Source organism: Pocillopora damicornis, chromosome 4, assembly GCF_964200805.1.
Source record: "Pocillopora damicornis chromosome 4, jaPocDami1.2, whole genome shotgun sequence".
NCBI classification, from domain to species: domain Eukaryota; kingdom Metazoa; phylum Cnidaria; class Anthozoa; order Scleractinia; family Pocilloporidae; genus Pocillopora; species Pocillopora damicornis.
The window spans coordinates 14,200,782-14,216,501 of NC_142673.1; the positions used below are offsets into that span (position 1 = coordinate 14,200,782).

The window sequence follows — 15,720 nt, forward strand, 5'->3', positions numbered from 1 at the left end:
TTTGAAAAGGAAAAGACTAAAGATAAACTCGCCTAGTCAGGCAGTTGTAATGAGAAATGCAACTTGAGTGCTTTTTGATTTAATAAATTTCGACCTTGCCATGCAAAGTGACCTCAATCTGCGTTGTTTGCATTTTGACTGTTCATCCTCATATCTTCATATCAAGTCGTCATGATACATTAACATTTAAACTTGATACAACATTGAAGAGTAGTGCCTACCACTTTGCACATTTTCTTGGTTAATTTAGGAGAATTAGACTCTTTTTTGAAAACATCACATGTACCCAACGTACAATGCACAACATTCTTCAAAAGTTCATCTAAATTTATTTCACTTTTTTAGTCAAGTATTTCGTATTTCAGTATGCGTCAAGTTCAGTTGCATTGAAGCTACTTTCGCAGTGTAATCTTTTTGATGTGATTGAGGAAGCTGAAACTGATATAATCAATAATGCTTGAAAGTGGAGGTTACACGATCAGTGCTGCTAAGTTGTAGAGTGATCATTACTGTATTCAGAGTACTCCACATCGAATCTCGGAATGGACACAGCTGATTCGACTTGACAAGCAGCATTCTTGTAGATGATTGATTTCCTTTGTGTTATTGATTCAGTGAGTATTTTTATAAACACCGAACAGCGTTCCAAACTTGACTTGTGACCTGATATTTCTCTAATTGTCTTGGAAACAAGACTTTATCACGAAACCTACTAAATGGTAATTGACTACTATTGCGTTGAAAGCGTCTTCATAAATATCGACAACCATGCACTCTCCCATGCAATCTAAACTTATTTTCAATCCGAGTGCAGAGTCAGAGCAGCAAACAGAAATAGAAAACATGAAAACTACCTTTGCATTATTTATCAACCCAGTGATTTCATGATTCTATTAATAATTCCGCTATTTCTAATTGACTCATTGAATTTATTTTTTTCTATGACCTTTTCAAATCTTTATTTTATTTCTCGAGCTTTCTGTAAATTCGACGCTAGTTTCGTACATGCAAACTTTGGGTTTCCTTCTTCTTCTTCTTTTCTCCTATCTTAGTATATTAGATTTTAGTTATTATAAAGGTTCTTTAAGATAATGGATACACATTGATTGCCAAGAAAATCTGGTCTCGAATAAATGCTAAACATGCACTTCCGGGATAAAATGTCAATGATACGGTAACACTCATTTCTCTTCGTAAATGACGCCGATAAGAAAACAAAACGAACTCTGTGTACTAAACCTTCCTTCACATTAGAAATTTGGCGCAAATTGATTAGTGTTGTCACAAATCAAAACTTGGTAATGATGTATAGTCAGAAATATTCTATCGGCTTCTGACTTGAGTAGTAGTGTATAAGCTAAGAGTTTTGACTCTCGGCATCCCTCTCCACTATGTCATCGTCTTGGGTGGTGTCATTGTACATGTCTCTGACCTTGTTTTTGTTTGTCATGAGCCGTAAAATGCGATATTTGATAAAAACAGCAGCCAGAGCTATGACTCCAACCAGACCAACTCCGCCAGCGGCAGTTGCGCCTCCGATTACAGCTGCTGATTGTTTTCCTGTGTCTATAAAAACGAAAAAAAAATAGAGTTGTAAACAAAATTGCTTAATGTGTTAAGATATCACGTCCACAGGCTATGACAATGAATGACTTTTATGCTTTTTTTATGCTTACCACTGATGGTCTTGCGAGGAGTACAGACTTCCAAGTGTATTCGTACAATTAAAATAGAATATAACCCTTAATTTCTCAGCCTCTGAGAAACCTGCAATCTAATTGGTGTTTCATAACCACTTAGGTATGATTTATTTTACAACTTCCTTCGGAAAATAATGTTGTTGTCAAACTCAATACTTTCGCACTTATCGAATTTTTAAGTATCTCCTTAAGTTTGTAAATCTTTGTATTAGGACTGCCTTTTACTTCATGACGTGGAGAACATTTCCCTTTACTCTTGTCCATATACAAACCCTTTTTTTTTTAGTTCTATTTAACTTGGTACATGAAACTGAGTCACCTCCATTTTCGTTTTGGCTTTTCCCTCGGACGATTTTGATTGGCCCTCTTTTGATGATGTATGGACCGGCTGTGTCCTCTTCCAGTCCTCGTTTCTTCCTATTAGCTGACGGTACGCATCCCTGTTGGCACCTTCAAGTCATCAAATTACGAATATTTATTTCATTGCACTGTTATCATTGAGATTTAAAACTGGGTAATGCGCATGCATCTTTAATAAAAATCTTAAATTGTCTTAAAAAAGCAAAATATTATCATCTTGTTCCAAAACCTCCTCAACATGAAAGGAGCTTATTCCGGTTGACTTTGGACTTTGGTTTTGAAATACTTTTCCTGTGCATAATCGACCGCAGTTGAACTTACCTAGATGATATAGACTCCTCAAGACAGGCTAACAGTTCACAGTGGATATAAAACGAGTCATAGTCATTGAAGAACCTGAATGCTCTCAGTGCAAATGTTTGCCAATTTCTGCTGGAGTTGTAGTCGTGACTCAGTGTCGTGTCCATTGCACACCTTTTGATACGAAAACAAAATTGCGTTAGCGACGAAAAACAAAATTGTTTTGGCAAAATGATGAAATTATCTTATTTTGATCATATTATGCTAAGAAGTTAACAATCATTATCAAACTACCGAAAGAGGAATTTGAGGTCCAGGAAGGAACAAGGATGATAGATTATTGATGCCGTTTACGTTCGAAGAGCTAGCAAGACTAAAAGTTTAAAAAATAAACAATTAGGTAACTCCTTAACATGACACATACCCATCTTGTATAATGGGATATTGCGGTGAAGAATAATAAACTGAACTTTTCGTAGCCAAACAGTTAAGAGCCATCACCCCAAGGTTAGCACTGGACTCCACCTTGTACCCCAGGTAGATATATTCATTGAGTGTCACCTCGACGGGGTAAGCGGAGTGGGGCGTTGAATAGGAAGAACTTGTGTAGACATCGAATGTAAAGTTGAAGTCACCGAATCCCTCTGAAATGATATTTTATTGTCAAACAGATAAGTCATTTGCATTAGTTTACCCAGAGATGATTAAATTTCTAGCAGACAATATGGAAGTATCTGTCTGTCGAGTCATATTCAAGTACTACATTCCCCGTCTTTTTACCAAGGGAAACGAAACTCTGACATGTAAAAAGCGATCAAGGTAAAGCTTACTACTTTCCTAGGATGCTTAATGATTACAAGCGCAGTAAAACTGATAATTTGAAATCGACTCTGAAATGCTAGAAGTAGTGATTAAGCCACAGAATCAACAGAATTGCATGGTGATGAACTGTTAATTGGTGATGCATTTACGTACCTACACCGGGGACATCAAGCCTTCCCTCGGGGACAAATTGCAGGCTGAGAAACTTCGTTTTGGAATAGCTGCAATTAAACGGGAATTCAAAATCATGTTCCCGTGTAATCTGGCCGTTCACTAGCTCGGCATCTTTGTGAACAACATTGGAGAACACGATGGTGTCTCCAGTTTCGTAGAATTTTGTGCCGCATTCATTTAGGGCTGTGCTTATGGAAATAAACTGTGGGCTGTCAGAGGCTGAACACGCAGTGGCATCCAAGGACATATTCCTCGCTTCAAGTGTGGTGAATATTCTCTTCTCAAATGTGACTTCCATCTCATGGGCACGGCATGTAACAGTTACGCCAGGTTCTACAGTGATGTTCAAGAAAAGTAAAATTAGGAATTTAGGCCGAAATGAATATAAATTTAGACGAATTGACATCGCGTGCGCTTTGTATTCACTTGCTAGTTGGCGCAAGTACCTTTGCTTCCGCCCTGTACCATGCTTTTTTGTATACAAGAAAGGAAAAGGACAGCCAAGATCCTGGATGCCATTTTACATTCCAAACTTTCGTTGATTATCACACCAAGATGTACCAAGTTTAAACTGAACCGCCCAACAATCTAGCAATTGCCCTACTTTGGAAACTTTCGAGAAATGTAATTAAGTTCTGGTGCCTTTCACAATAAAAATAGTTAGCGCGCCACTGAAAACTAATTACTCATTAAATTTTAAAGTTGATTTTTTAAGTACTGGATTAAAAACAGCTATTATTCCTGCCTACTGAACTATGCCTCTATGTGGCACCATATAGACAATGCAAGGGTAGCCATGTTTTTTAATGGACTGTCGACTCAGCCATGCTCTCAGTTTACAGTTTTTGGTAACATGCTAGGACAGAACTCGCCTTTATCTTAAAAAATATATAAATTTTCGTGAACTGAAAAGGCTAAATCATTTTTTGGAGCTTCGACATGTTTTCGTCACAGAGATATTTTTGCATAGTGCACGAGAGGGGACTTTGGTTTCATTTGGGGAAGGAAAACTAAACAAACCAAGAGAGAACTGTTGCAATCACTGACAACAACCTCAGTGTCACAAAATTTGTGTAAAGACTCTTCAGAATAAAAATTCCATAAAACAAAAAGATGATCAAACGAATGGAGTCAATAACTTGTTATCAATTACAAGCCTGCTCCGTTGAGCGTGAAGACAATCCTTTGTGAGTCAAATGACAAGTGCTGTGAACAATCACGCCAATATGCAAATAAAGCAGACGGCCATCAAGCTTTTTAAATATGCATGTGCATAAAAGAGCAACACCAGTCACCGAGGATAATACGTAAAAACTTAGTTTTTAGGTGGATTATACTGTTTTTATTACAGAACAAAACGCCTCACTTTATACAAGGTTCCTCTTGAGAAATAAGGGAAAGAAGGTGACAGGCCCTCAGGCGATTTCGCGTAGAAGCCATTTCCACTGCGTTTTCTTCTCCAACTGAAAGCAAAATAATGTTAACCTTGCAGCATCTTCATGGATTTTACCATCTGGCATTATTTGTAGTAATAGAGGCCATTGTTAAAGCAATTATGACGGAACAGGAAATTGCAGGCCTCCAGTCGAGTGAGTATGCCAACGCGGCATAATAACCGGGAACCTTTCTAGGAAACAAGTCTTTCTGAGTAATCGAATAAATTAAGGAAAAAGGAATACAACAAGCCATGCATATGACAATTTTTACAGGTCACTGCTTTTGTGAGAGAATGTCAACATAGGTATTTCGCCCAATATGTTACCATCTCGTATTAGCTTCTTCAATGTTGTCTCCATTTTATTGGGTAAATGATGTAAATGTTATTCCATCTTCAAAAATCTTACCTTCTCTAAGTACTCTATATCGCCATCAAGTCTAATACGCGGCGTTAATTATTCAGCACATCACATTTTTAACTAAGCAAACAGAATGAACCAGAAAATGCGGAGACCCTGCTGTGCAAGCACGCCAATGCAGACTTCACATAACCAGGGCACCTTTCGCTGTTGATAGACTCCTCAGCCTATCATGCTCAGCCCCTTTGGCGCAAAGCAACCTTTTAAACAAGACTATTTTCTCTTTTGCTTTTCATTTATAAAATAGCCTACGCGTAGCCGTACCCTCCCACCCCCCCGCTAGGTGTTACGAAAGCGAGGGAACGTCTACGAAAACCTGAATCAGTCTAATCATGTTCTGTGACTTCACTCAATCAGCATCGCCCTTACGAAACTAGATTTCAACGTACACGCGGTTTCTACTTGCATTTGTAAACAGTGCCACGGTCGTCGAAAAAAGTTAGATCATTTGCCGCAGAATCTCAAGGTATTTATAGATTTCTTTAAGAGATAGTTACGCTGAAAGCGTGAAGAAAGAGCGAATTGAAAGAATCGCTGCAATAAACAACTAGCTTTAATTTAATAGCATCGCAGCACCGTTCGCAAAGAGACCGAAAGTTGAAGCGGCAGACAATCCTCTTGGTCAAGTCCATTAAGATAGTGCTCCTGGCCTTTTACGAGAGCTTTAACCGGCAGCACAATAAATATATGACCCTCCACGGGATTTCAGGGACTAAGGTGAACGCATGCGCACGGCACGCTCGCACGTTTGCACGCCAAAACAAAAGAACTAGCTTTTAACACGCTAGTTGCGTGTCAGTTACTTACCTCAACCTCGCAACCATTGTCTTGCCGGTAGAAACAAAGAAGTACGTTAAGATATTGCTTGAACTTTGCCCGATATAACACAGTGACCGTGCCAATGTTATAACACGCCTCTTAAAGTTGAAGTTTCTTTCGATTTGTACGAGAAGTACATCCTACGCTGTAAGGCTTTTTAGTTCACCGATACGCCTAGCCGATACGATATTCCATATCCAGTGCAACTTCGAACGCTACATCGCCAAACATAAAGGAACATCCCGACTTGCTATCAATCATTTAAAACTGTATTTTAGTTTTTTCCATCATTTTCGAATTTCTCATTTTCTCAAAACAGCTTGCAAAACACGGGCCGAACGAGCAAAGTCCTCTGCGCTTGAAATCGTTCATGAACTTTTGAAGGTAGCTAGCACAACCTTTTTAAAATAAAAAGAGCGAACTTGTATGATGCAAAGCAAATGGCTACTTCGTTGAGGGTAAACTGTGTTCCCATCGTGTTTGTCTGTTCTGCTAGTCTCCGAGGCATTATCTATCTGTATTGTTAAACTTGTTAGTCCGTGTAATGCAATGGTAGCGTTTGCACTCTCTGGCGGTGCGGGGTCCGATTCCTGCTCACCACGGGAACCTTATCTTTTTTTTCTATTTGACCGAGTTTATAAAATAATTAAATATCTGATATAATTTTTTTTTCTATTAACTGACAGTCTATTTGCCAAACTTAAAGCGTTATAGATGCCTTTGACCATCGTCACCTAACCTGTTTGCAAAAGCATCATTTTGGGTAGATAAATGATTTTCTAGTCTGCGATTTATGCCTTCTTTACTCTCTTCATAATTAGCGATGTTTATTTGCTAAGATTAGCCAAAATCAAAATAACTTAGAACGCGGTTTTGTTGACAATGGCCAGACTCTTTTCAATTAACCGACACAATTTTTTTTTCAACGGGAAATGATACACTAATTGTGCCATTTCAGTGTTTTTCAAAACATGCCGATTTGCACAGAGTGACGAACAGCGACCGCCTCGGGTCGCAAATCTTTTGGTGAAGGATTCACAAAGATTCGGTACTAGGCTTATTAACTACGTGAACCGATAAGGACTTAAATTTTCCAAGGTAATATTTAGGTTTTAAAAAGGTAATTCACGTGTTCAAACTGGGCTCCTCTGGACCTTGTGAAACACGTCGTGCTCACTGAATTCCATGTGAAGATCTTGAGGGAAAGGGCCGTGATTTGCCGTGGACATTTCCTTTTTTATAACAACTTTAGAAAAGAAAAGAAGATCTTATTCATTTTCGCTTATACTCTGTAAGTAATATACTTTACAAACACCATTCTCACAATTAAGAAGCTGACAAACACAAGTAACAAAGTAAGCTGGGTTGTACAAGATAAGCTAGCGTGTTAAGGAAACAAATGAACTTAGCGTGTCACAAAAAAAATCTAGCGTGTTATAGAAACAAAGCTCTACCGCGGTAGAGAGATATGAACAATGAATACGAACATGCACGCTTTCCAAAATCAATTGTTTTTATGTGCATATCTGCACGGTAAGCGTGTCATGCCATCAGCGTGCGAGCGTGTTAGAACGTGCCGTATGCGTGCGTTCACCTTATTCCTTGAAAACCCGTGGAGGGTCACCTATAATGACCGGTTTCTTCCAGAGAAGAGAGGCGATCGATCACTGATGCTGTTTGATATATTAAAAAATTTCCATAGCAAGCTGAACGAAACGAAGACATCGTTACCTTTGAAAAACACATGTTTGGCTTTCTACTGTTCTTCTTGAAATGTCTCTATCCCAAAAGTCGTGCAAACTTGCCTAAAAACCTCGTCTTAAATCGCTGTTGTCTGAAAATTTGAACATGAAAGCATTCAGATCCCTACCTTGTTCGTTAGAGATGAAAATAAATTATCTAATCTAGCCCATCAGAATTCACGAAAGAGTCGGCAAGAGGGGTTAACAATAAATATTCATTATGCATTTCCCTGCGAAAGAGTGACGTCACAGAATACGATTAGTGTCAGGTTTTCGTAGACGTTATGTCTATCATTACATCGCTCTCCATCTATCTTTTTCTGAGTCTTTCAGATATGACAGAGATCTTTGTTGGATCTTATTCTTTTTTTGTTTTGTCTTCGCAACGGCGGGAAAGGCGAGTCCGGAGCGCAGAAAGTCAAAGAATCCCTTAGATCTTCGTCGGTCACCTCTTACCATCCGTAAGATATATACAGTATACACTGTACTCCAAATTCGAGTAACCGAAATTTACTTCATCCGAAACGTAGACGATTCCTTCCTTTCGCTTCTTACGAATACGCAGTTGAAACTGATCATTCTCGTTGTTTGTCCTCGTTCTTGTCAGTTCCACATTCTCTCCCCTCTGTTGTTTTGTAGACATTTTCTTTCGTCTGATGGATCTTTGGTGTCTGTTGAGTGGTCTCCAACAATTCTAAAATAGCCATTTTTCCCTTCTCTGCTTTTTTAACCTTGTGCTTGTTTTCACTCTAATTGGCGGGGCATCTATCCTAAGCTATTTTCTATTATTTCTATTCATCTCAGGACATTTCAGTCTACTTTTATGAACCAAAATCCCTGGTTGAATTACTTCTGATTTCAATAGAAGTCCCACGATAACCAAAATATGTGGCGAAATAATTATGCAAAGAATTCTCCCTGTTCCCGAAACGAGTTGAAACGTAATGGAGAACCCGTAATCATGGTCAACTTTTTGACCTACTGTAGTTGTTTAATAACTTTTTTGCCAAGCACTTATTCTTGTGGGAAGGTCAAATACCGTTGATACCGTATCTCCCAAAATAATGCAGGTAATTGTCAATTGAGCTTCGTAAATAATCTAAGATGGCATTGGTTTTTCTTAACTTCACTCAGTGATTGGTCCATAAAACTCGCGCTACCCTTTAAACCAATCAGATACAAAACGAATACCAGTCACGACTTGGTCATCCGCGTTTTTCCGCGCTTTGGGAATTTTTTTGTATTACTGTTGAGTTCTTCTTAGCTCTCGAGGGTGCTTGAGGGTGATGAATATTTGAACACTTTGGTTTTAGTTTAAACCGAAAAGCACTTTGCAGGAGGCTGTCATCGAGGAAACATGGGTTAAGACACTCACAATTACATACACGAATTATATCACTCGAATGGAGACAAAGCCTTAGGGGTTGATGATTGACCAGCCATTGAAGTAAATCTCTGAGACTTCGAGAGCTCCTAAAGACGATTCTCAAGAAGAACGACCTTCCAAAACGTTTTCTCAGTATTCTAAAGATTGATGTGGACAGCTAGCGTGGAATTCCATGGGGTAATTGAGGTAAGCGAAGGCTTGTTTGCAGTTAGCAACGTGCAAGCTCGTAATATTAACTGTTTTTAATTAAATAAAGTGTAGGTACAGAATGCACCTAAATAATCTTTTATCTCCATGTTGTGGTCAAGAAACTCGTCAACTTTACATTAGCATGTTCCTTATGCTTTCTGTTAGTACGAGGCAGGATAACTCATGAATAAAGCTTGTTTAGAACCGATTTTCGACGCGAGGAGACGATTGTTAATTTTTGGTTTCCATTGATGGAATTGTAATGCTATGTATGTAAAGGAGTGCTTTCGTACTCGCGTGGAAAAACTGGCAGAAACTCTGTATTCAACTCGAGATATTTGGAGCTATAAAACAAGCAAAGAACCAAAAATTCTCCAAGTTGTTGGAGTTCGCTTTTCGAAAATTTTGTGATTTTTTTCAACGTTATTGATTAAATTATTTGAGAAAATAAAATTAGCTTTCAGGATTGTACAAAAATCAATTCTTTTTCTTTCGTGAGAAGATATATTGTGCTCTTTCAAATGAGATTCCATTCTTTACTGCTGAAAACAATTGAAGAGATACAAGTCAAAACATATTTTCAGTATGACATGTTTTGAATAAGACTTAAAAGGGTTGTAAGGAAGTGATCAGCAACAGATGCAGCCTCAAGGAAGAATCTACTGTATTATTTATGAACTCTTTAACTCCTGAGAGTGACTTACATTACCGCTCTCCTTACGATATTCCCTAAATTATACATTAAGGTCACAGGAATTAAGGAAATGAGCACCAACTAAAGAAGTTCTTGATCATCAAAAAAAATTCCCCTTTTGAGCACCTTAGGATAAGTACAGAGAACAGTATGGAGAATATGCATACTGATGTCAGGTTGGAAAGGGTTGAAATGGACAAGGAGGTCTGTGGGAACCAGGACAACTTGCAGAAACATTACCAAAAATGAGGCCAACTAATTGACCATAAATTCAAAGTAGTTTACTAGTTATTTACTTATAGTCAATTATTTTTAGCATACAGTAAGTCTTACATGGTCACTTCATTTCTTCCATCCTGCACTTAGGTGAAGTGAGTTGGTGGCATTTGCTGATTAGTCTCTAATAGTAATGTTAGTCTCATTGTCTCCACTTCAAAGTGACCAAATCTAAAGTAGTATATTTGTCAGCATATGTCCACAAAATTCAGTCAAATTTTGTTTCATTCTTTCAGCTGAGAAGGGTTTAGACAATGACATAAACATAGCCTTCACTCTTACATAGAATCCAATCAGTCCTTAATTGAAAACTCAAAGATGTCATTATTTGAAAACTGGCTTGGGTCTTGGTTGCATTAGGATATCAAGCATACCACAACTGTTTGAGAAAGTAGGTGGTCTTGAACCTCTCTCACACCTGTTCTAGTTCCTCCAAAAATGTTAACTTTTGGTCAGAGACCCATAAATTAAAATCATTTAAAACCCTCTCCTGTTGACTATTTCTCAGGGTCACCTTTAATTTGTGGTATTAAGAATAATACTTGAAGAAAAGTGATGAGATGAGCTGTTTATTCATTTTTATTAAACAAACTTAAAGGTAAGGTAACCTCTATACACTTTATGGTAATTTGAAGAATTAAGTAAATGTGACAAAAAAAGTTATTTACTTCTTTGATATCATAGAAACAAGCTAGACAAGTTATTTGGCAAAAGAAAAAGATAAATGACTCTTGACAATGTGGAGGTTGTTAGAAAACATTATCCACTTCTGTTCAAAAGGCTCAATGAATCCTGTAATAGCACTGAGTCAAGTAAACATCTTTATGGTTGGCTACTAAACTGCTCCCTCTTCAAGACCAGTTTATGTTACCTCATCTTCCACTGTTAATTATACTTCAGTTACTCTTCAGTTGCTCTGCTTGATTGTTTGGATATGAAGACTTAAATTTACCAAAAGTACTAGTTTTGAAAGGGTTTGGTTACCCTTATCACAGCTAACTGGCTTTTCTATTCCATAGTTCCATTTGAGTTTTCCTCTTAAGTTACTTGCTACTTTTGTGATTATTTTTTTGCAAGACAGCACCATTTATGTCAAGGAGAAGCAGAGTATTCTGCAGTTAAATTACAACTCAGAGAATTCAGTCTTTTCATTGTCCTACGCTAAACTCTGTGACCCTCTTTTAAGATGTCTGATTGAAGTGTTGAGGTGTTTTAAACTTATTAAGATGTTGAAATTTTAATATGCGAAATTTTTCACAGCTGGTTGATGGTTACCCTTGCAAAATGGATTTTGGAAATTCCTAGGAATTCCTGGGAATTTGAGAGGTTTGAATTTTCACAATAACAACTCTGGTTCTAAAAACCCAGAAACTCCCAGAAATTCCAAATTTTAGCCAACAGGACTTGGAATTCCAACTCAGAGCACTAATAACTTTCCCTGAAAAGCTGTAAATCTAAAAAATTCCTAGGAATTTCTAGGAATGTTTAAGAATTACTGGGAATTTTAAGCAAAAACTTGAGGCTTCATATATAAAAAAAAAGTACCAAAAATGAAAAAATCCTATCTAAAATTCAAGTGTTCAATGAAATTTATTTACAAGCTTAATTAAGGTTTGCGTGTAAAATATTTTTATTAACATCAACATGTAGTAATATTAGGATGGGATTTGATTTATTTCTCTTTTCTTGAAAACTTCTTAAGAACTAATCCTCAATTACAGCTATTCATGTAAAGTAGTCCTAATCGATCGTTAAATTTGGTTTGACACAGATTGTGAATAAAATCTGTTGATTCTTTTCCATCAAGGACAACATCTTGAATTATATATTGCAATAAATACCATCTATTTAAAAATAGTCTTAAAATGAATCATTTAATTTTGGGTGATGATACAAATGGTATTTAACCCTTTTGCTCCCAGAGACAGGCTTTGACTTGATTTTATGTGGTTGTAACTTATTTGGATAAAACTCTTCTGTAATGTAAGCTGTCAAGCAGCACTTTCATGTTTTACTCTTTGTTTTGTTGATTCTGCACATTGAAATTCAAAGATGTCTTCTCAAATTTCGACCTAGCACTCTTGGGAGTGAAGGGGTTAATTACAGTTAAATAGAATTGATTTTTAATCTGTAACAATAAATTAGAATGAAGTTATCCTAAACTGCAGACTTAGCTGCTGTTTGTCTTTTTTTTCCTGGGCTCACAGCTTTCCTTGTTGGCTTTGAAAGGGGTTGTCTACAAGAAGCTTGACCATTTTGTATCTGGATTCCATGACATCTGAATTTGAAAAAATATATATTTATATAAATATATATTAAAAGCTAAGAGAAGGCCTTAGATAGCTATAAAGGAAAAAGGGCATTCATTGAAATCTCAACTTAACAAAGTGCACTGGGATTGGGAAATCTCTGTTGTATTGAATGACTTTTATATTGGAGTTCCCATAGATATTACTAAAAAGGGCTGAACATATTATTTTGTTTTTTACCAAGGAGGGCTTTCTTATGTAATAGGGTTTGTTTAATCACAGTTTGTATTATGAATCTTGAATGTTCCCAAACGTGACTAAAGTAATCTTGAAACCTTACTTATATATTTATTTTATTGTAAAGCATAAGCTTAAGAAACTGTGGCATGCAAGTGCACGATTCGATTCTCAGAATTATTCTAGTTTCAGTTGCGCCGAGCGTTATGTAAGCTTAATTCAAGCCGTTAAATCTATTCTTTGATAAGATTTTGATCACGTAACGAATATCGCAATTTTTACTCACCACAAACTTTCAAAATCGTAGCTTTATAAATGGCCACTCGACCTTTGTTTGTACCAGTCAATGTGTCAACTGTTGTCCCTTCTTTTAACTCCACGGCGCCAACGACTTTCTTTTCATTTACAACACTCACGGTGTTCTCGTTTTCCCATTGAGCCACAATAAAACCTATCTTTAGAAATGTTATATTAAGCAAAACAGTTGAGAAAAGAAATAACTTAACACACGTGCGATCAACCGATGAAAAGTACATTCAAAGATGAGCGCCAAATCGAGTCTTCTTTGTTTCCGATCACGGACATGATCACGTGGACCTTATAGGACTTGTCATTGGCTAGCAAAGTGAATTCGCTGGCTTTACCGATTGCAGTCTCTAGAGAAGTGCACAACGTCATTCTGACCTCTGAGACTGGTTGCATACCTCTGGATGATGGATACCTTGGATCCATGTTCTGATGGTGATATAAATAATGATGTGAGCTCACTCTATGTAGAAATAATCGACAAGAATCTATCGTATTACAAATGCACGATTTGTGGCCGAAAGTTGTCGAGGAAACAAAGACTCGAAACTCACTTACACGTAAGTTGTGTTCGTGGCAGAGGTGAAAAGTAACACAAGCCAATCAATTTTGAATGCGATTACAAATCGTCTCTTACCCTCATTTTTATAAAAGAAGGATACCACTTTAGGAAGAATAAGAGACAATAAATCAATCTGAACGATTAACCCGTATATGTAGCACAAATGAAGCACACTTTAAACTCTCCATACGATTTTAGGAAACTATACTTAGTTGACCCTTGATAAATTGGCCAACTGGCATAACCCGTTGATTATTTTATTACTTTGTAGCTCCAAAAGCAACTTGATAAATTTAATAAACAAGGCACCCTTCAAGGAGGAAGGTTAGAATAAAACTGCTTTTGCGACCTTATATTGCATCCGGTTTACATATGTAGATAAGAGCACAAAAAATACCTTTTATAGCTGTATTCATAAGATAGACATGTAGGTAATATGCTTCGGCTTCATTTTATTGTAATATGTTTCCTTTTTATGTAACGTATATCCACTCCTTTAATTTCCTCCCCAACCCGAATTCAAGTGTGAGAAGATGAAATAGAAGTGTTGCAGAGTTCTCTTTCTTGATTGAATTCAGGTGAGAACATCAGCAAATAAGTTAATGTCATATGCTTCTCATGAATCTTTAATTTCAATGCCCTGGTTTTTTTCACAAAGCCTTTTTTAGATCTCCATATACCAGCTAATGATTAAAATCTCAGTAAATAGATAAGCCATATTTTAATTACTTTTTTTTTTTAATTTACATCTTTAAGTTTTTGGCATTTACTATTTTAAAATTAATAAATGGCATTCCCTTTTCATCCTTTTAAAGAGGTATTACACATTTCTTCAACTAAAATCTGAATCATGAAGACAACTTATTTTCATTGAGTTTGAAACTTCACTATATGTAAGAACACTTTACTGGAGTATTATGTTATATCTATTTGCTGTGTTTCTCGTACATATGACTACATATGTGTCTTAAAATATCATATTGTAATGATAAAATATACTTGTGATTACAATAGTAAAAAAATTTGATGAGATTATGATCTTATGAAACAACAATGGAAAAACCTGTTGCTGGTACCTTGATATGTCTTTATTGTTTAAATTTTCATGGGAAATGCCTTTTTTTGAAAGCAGAGATACAGAGGTTTTCTAAGCTGCTAGAAATAAGCTGTTTGCAATTTATGAAAAGCAAATTGAGAATCATACCTTAATGCTTGACATGCTTCACTCATTACAGAGGTGTCTCTATAAATATTTTTTGGTATTTCTGTTGTTCTTTGTTGATCTTTATGGCCAAAAAAGCTACTGAAGGCACTGAACTTCAACTGCAATCACATATTCAAGCATTACTCTACATTTATAACACTGATTACATGATGTCTCTAATAACTGTATACATTTTACATGCTCCTTGCATTTGTTGGCAGCAATGGTTAAGATTGTTAGGACAGCAAATAAACAAATAAACAGAAGACAGTGAAATGAGGGAAAATGTGAACTTTACCACATGATAGAAAAAAGATCACAAAATACTTAAGAAGGGAAACTTGAATTGTGCCAGCTAAATTTCCTCTACTGTCCTTCATTTTTTTGATCAAATAAAATCTAATAAATTGTAGGGTTTGCTAACAATGTGTTAAATCACCAATGTGGACTTGATTCTTCTCAGATCTCAGCTGGTAAAAGATAGATACTAAAAGCAGCTAACTATAAGAAAAAGTACACATTGTCCAAAAAAATTTCACTAAAGTGGTGGTGTGATTGTTTTTTGATATTTAGAATGATTGAAGCAGGAAATACACATTGAGGCTTTTCCTTTTCACCAGAAGGTTAATTAGTTTTTGATTCTACATTCAAACTGGGTGAGATTAAATTTTTCATATCATGCTTCATTATGGTTTGTTTACACAGAAAGGTAATTGTTATTGTAGCTTCACAGACATTTTTGTTGTGGTCACAGTTAACATTGAATGACAAAGTTTCATTTAACATAGCATGTTTTAAGAACTTTCTTCATTTCTCTTCAATCGCATTTACTATACCTGGAGC

At 36.5% G+C, this 15,720-nt stretch overlaps 1 protein-coding gene across 2 annotated transcripts; it reads right to left on the minus strand.

Moving 5' to 3' along the window:
• Window positions 1-309: 309 nt before the first annotated feature.
• LOC149046914 (ZP domain-containing protein-like) lies at window positions 310-5,465 on the minus strand. 2 transcript variants are annotated; one of them, XM_089204352.1, is made up of 7 exons: window positions 5,201-5,465; window positions 4,723-4,819; window positions 3,336-3,689; window positions 2,785-3,004; window positions 2,382-2,534; window positions 2,020-2,150; window positions 310-1,566 (listed from the first exon to the last, which is right to left on the minus strand). In XM_089204352.1, the coding sequence occupies exons 3-7, from the start codon at window positions 3,652-3,654 to the stop codon at window positions 1,358-1,360; spliced, it is 1,032 nt and encodes a 343-aa protein (XP_089060478.1). In that variant the 5' UTR covers window positions 3,655-3,689; window positions 4,723-4,819; window positions 5,201-5,465; the 3' UTR covers window positions 310-1,357. The 2 variants fall into 2 exon arrangements, with proteins under 2 accessions (XP_089060478.1, XP_089060477.1); XM_089204351.1 differs by lacking the exons at window positions 4,723-4,819; window positions 5,201-5,465 and adding an exon at window positions 3,803-4,233.
• Window positions 5,466-15,720: the final 10,255 nt, after the last annotated feature.

Excerpts from the sequence above, each read along its gene's own strand:
- LOC149046914 (XM_089204351.1), bottom strand. The coding sequence starts at position 3,875 with ATGGCATCCAGGATCTTGGCTGTCCTTTTCCTTTCTTGTATACAAAAA. Across the intron at positions 3,005-3,335 it reads GCTTGATGTCCCCGGTGTAG|AGGGATTCGGTGACTTCAAC; the intron begins GTACGTAAATGC and ends ATATCATTTCAG. Across the intron at positions 1,567-2,019 it reads AAGCCAAAACGAAAATGGAG|ACACAGGAAAACAATCAGCA; the intron begins GTGACTCAGTTT and ends TCGTTTTTATAG.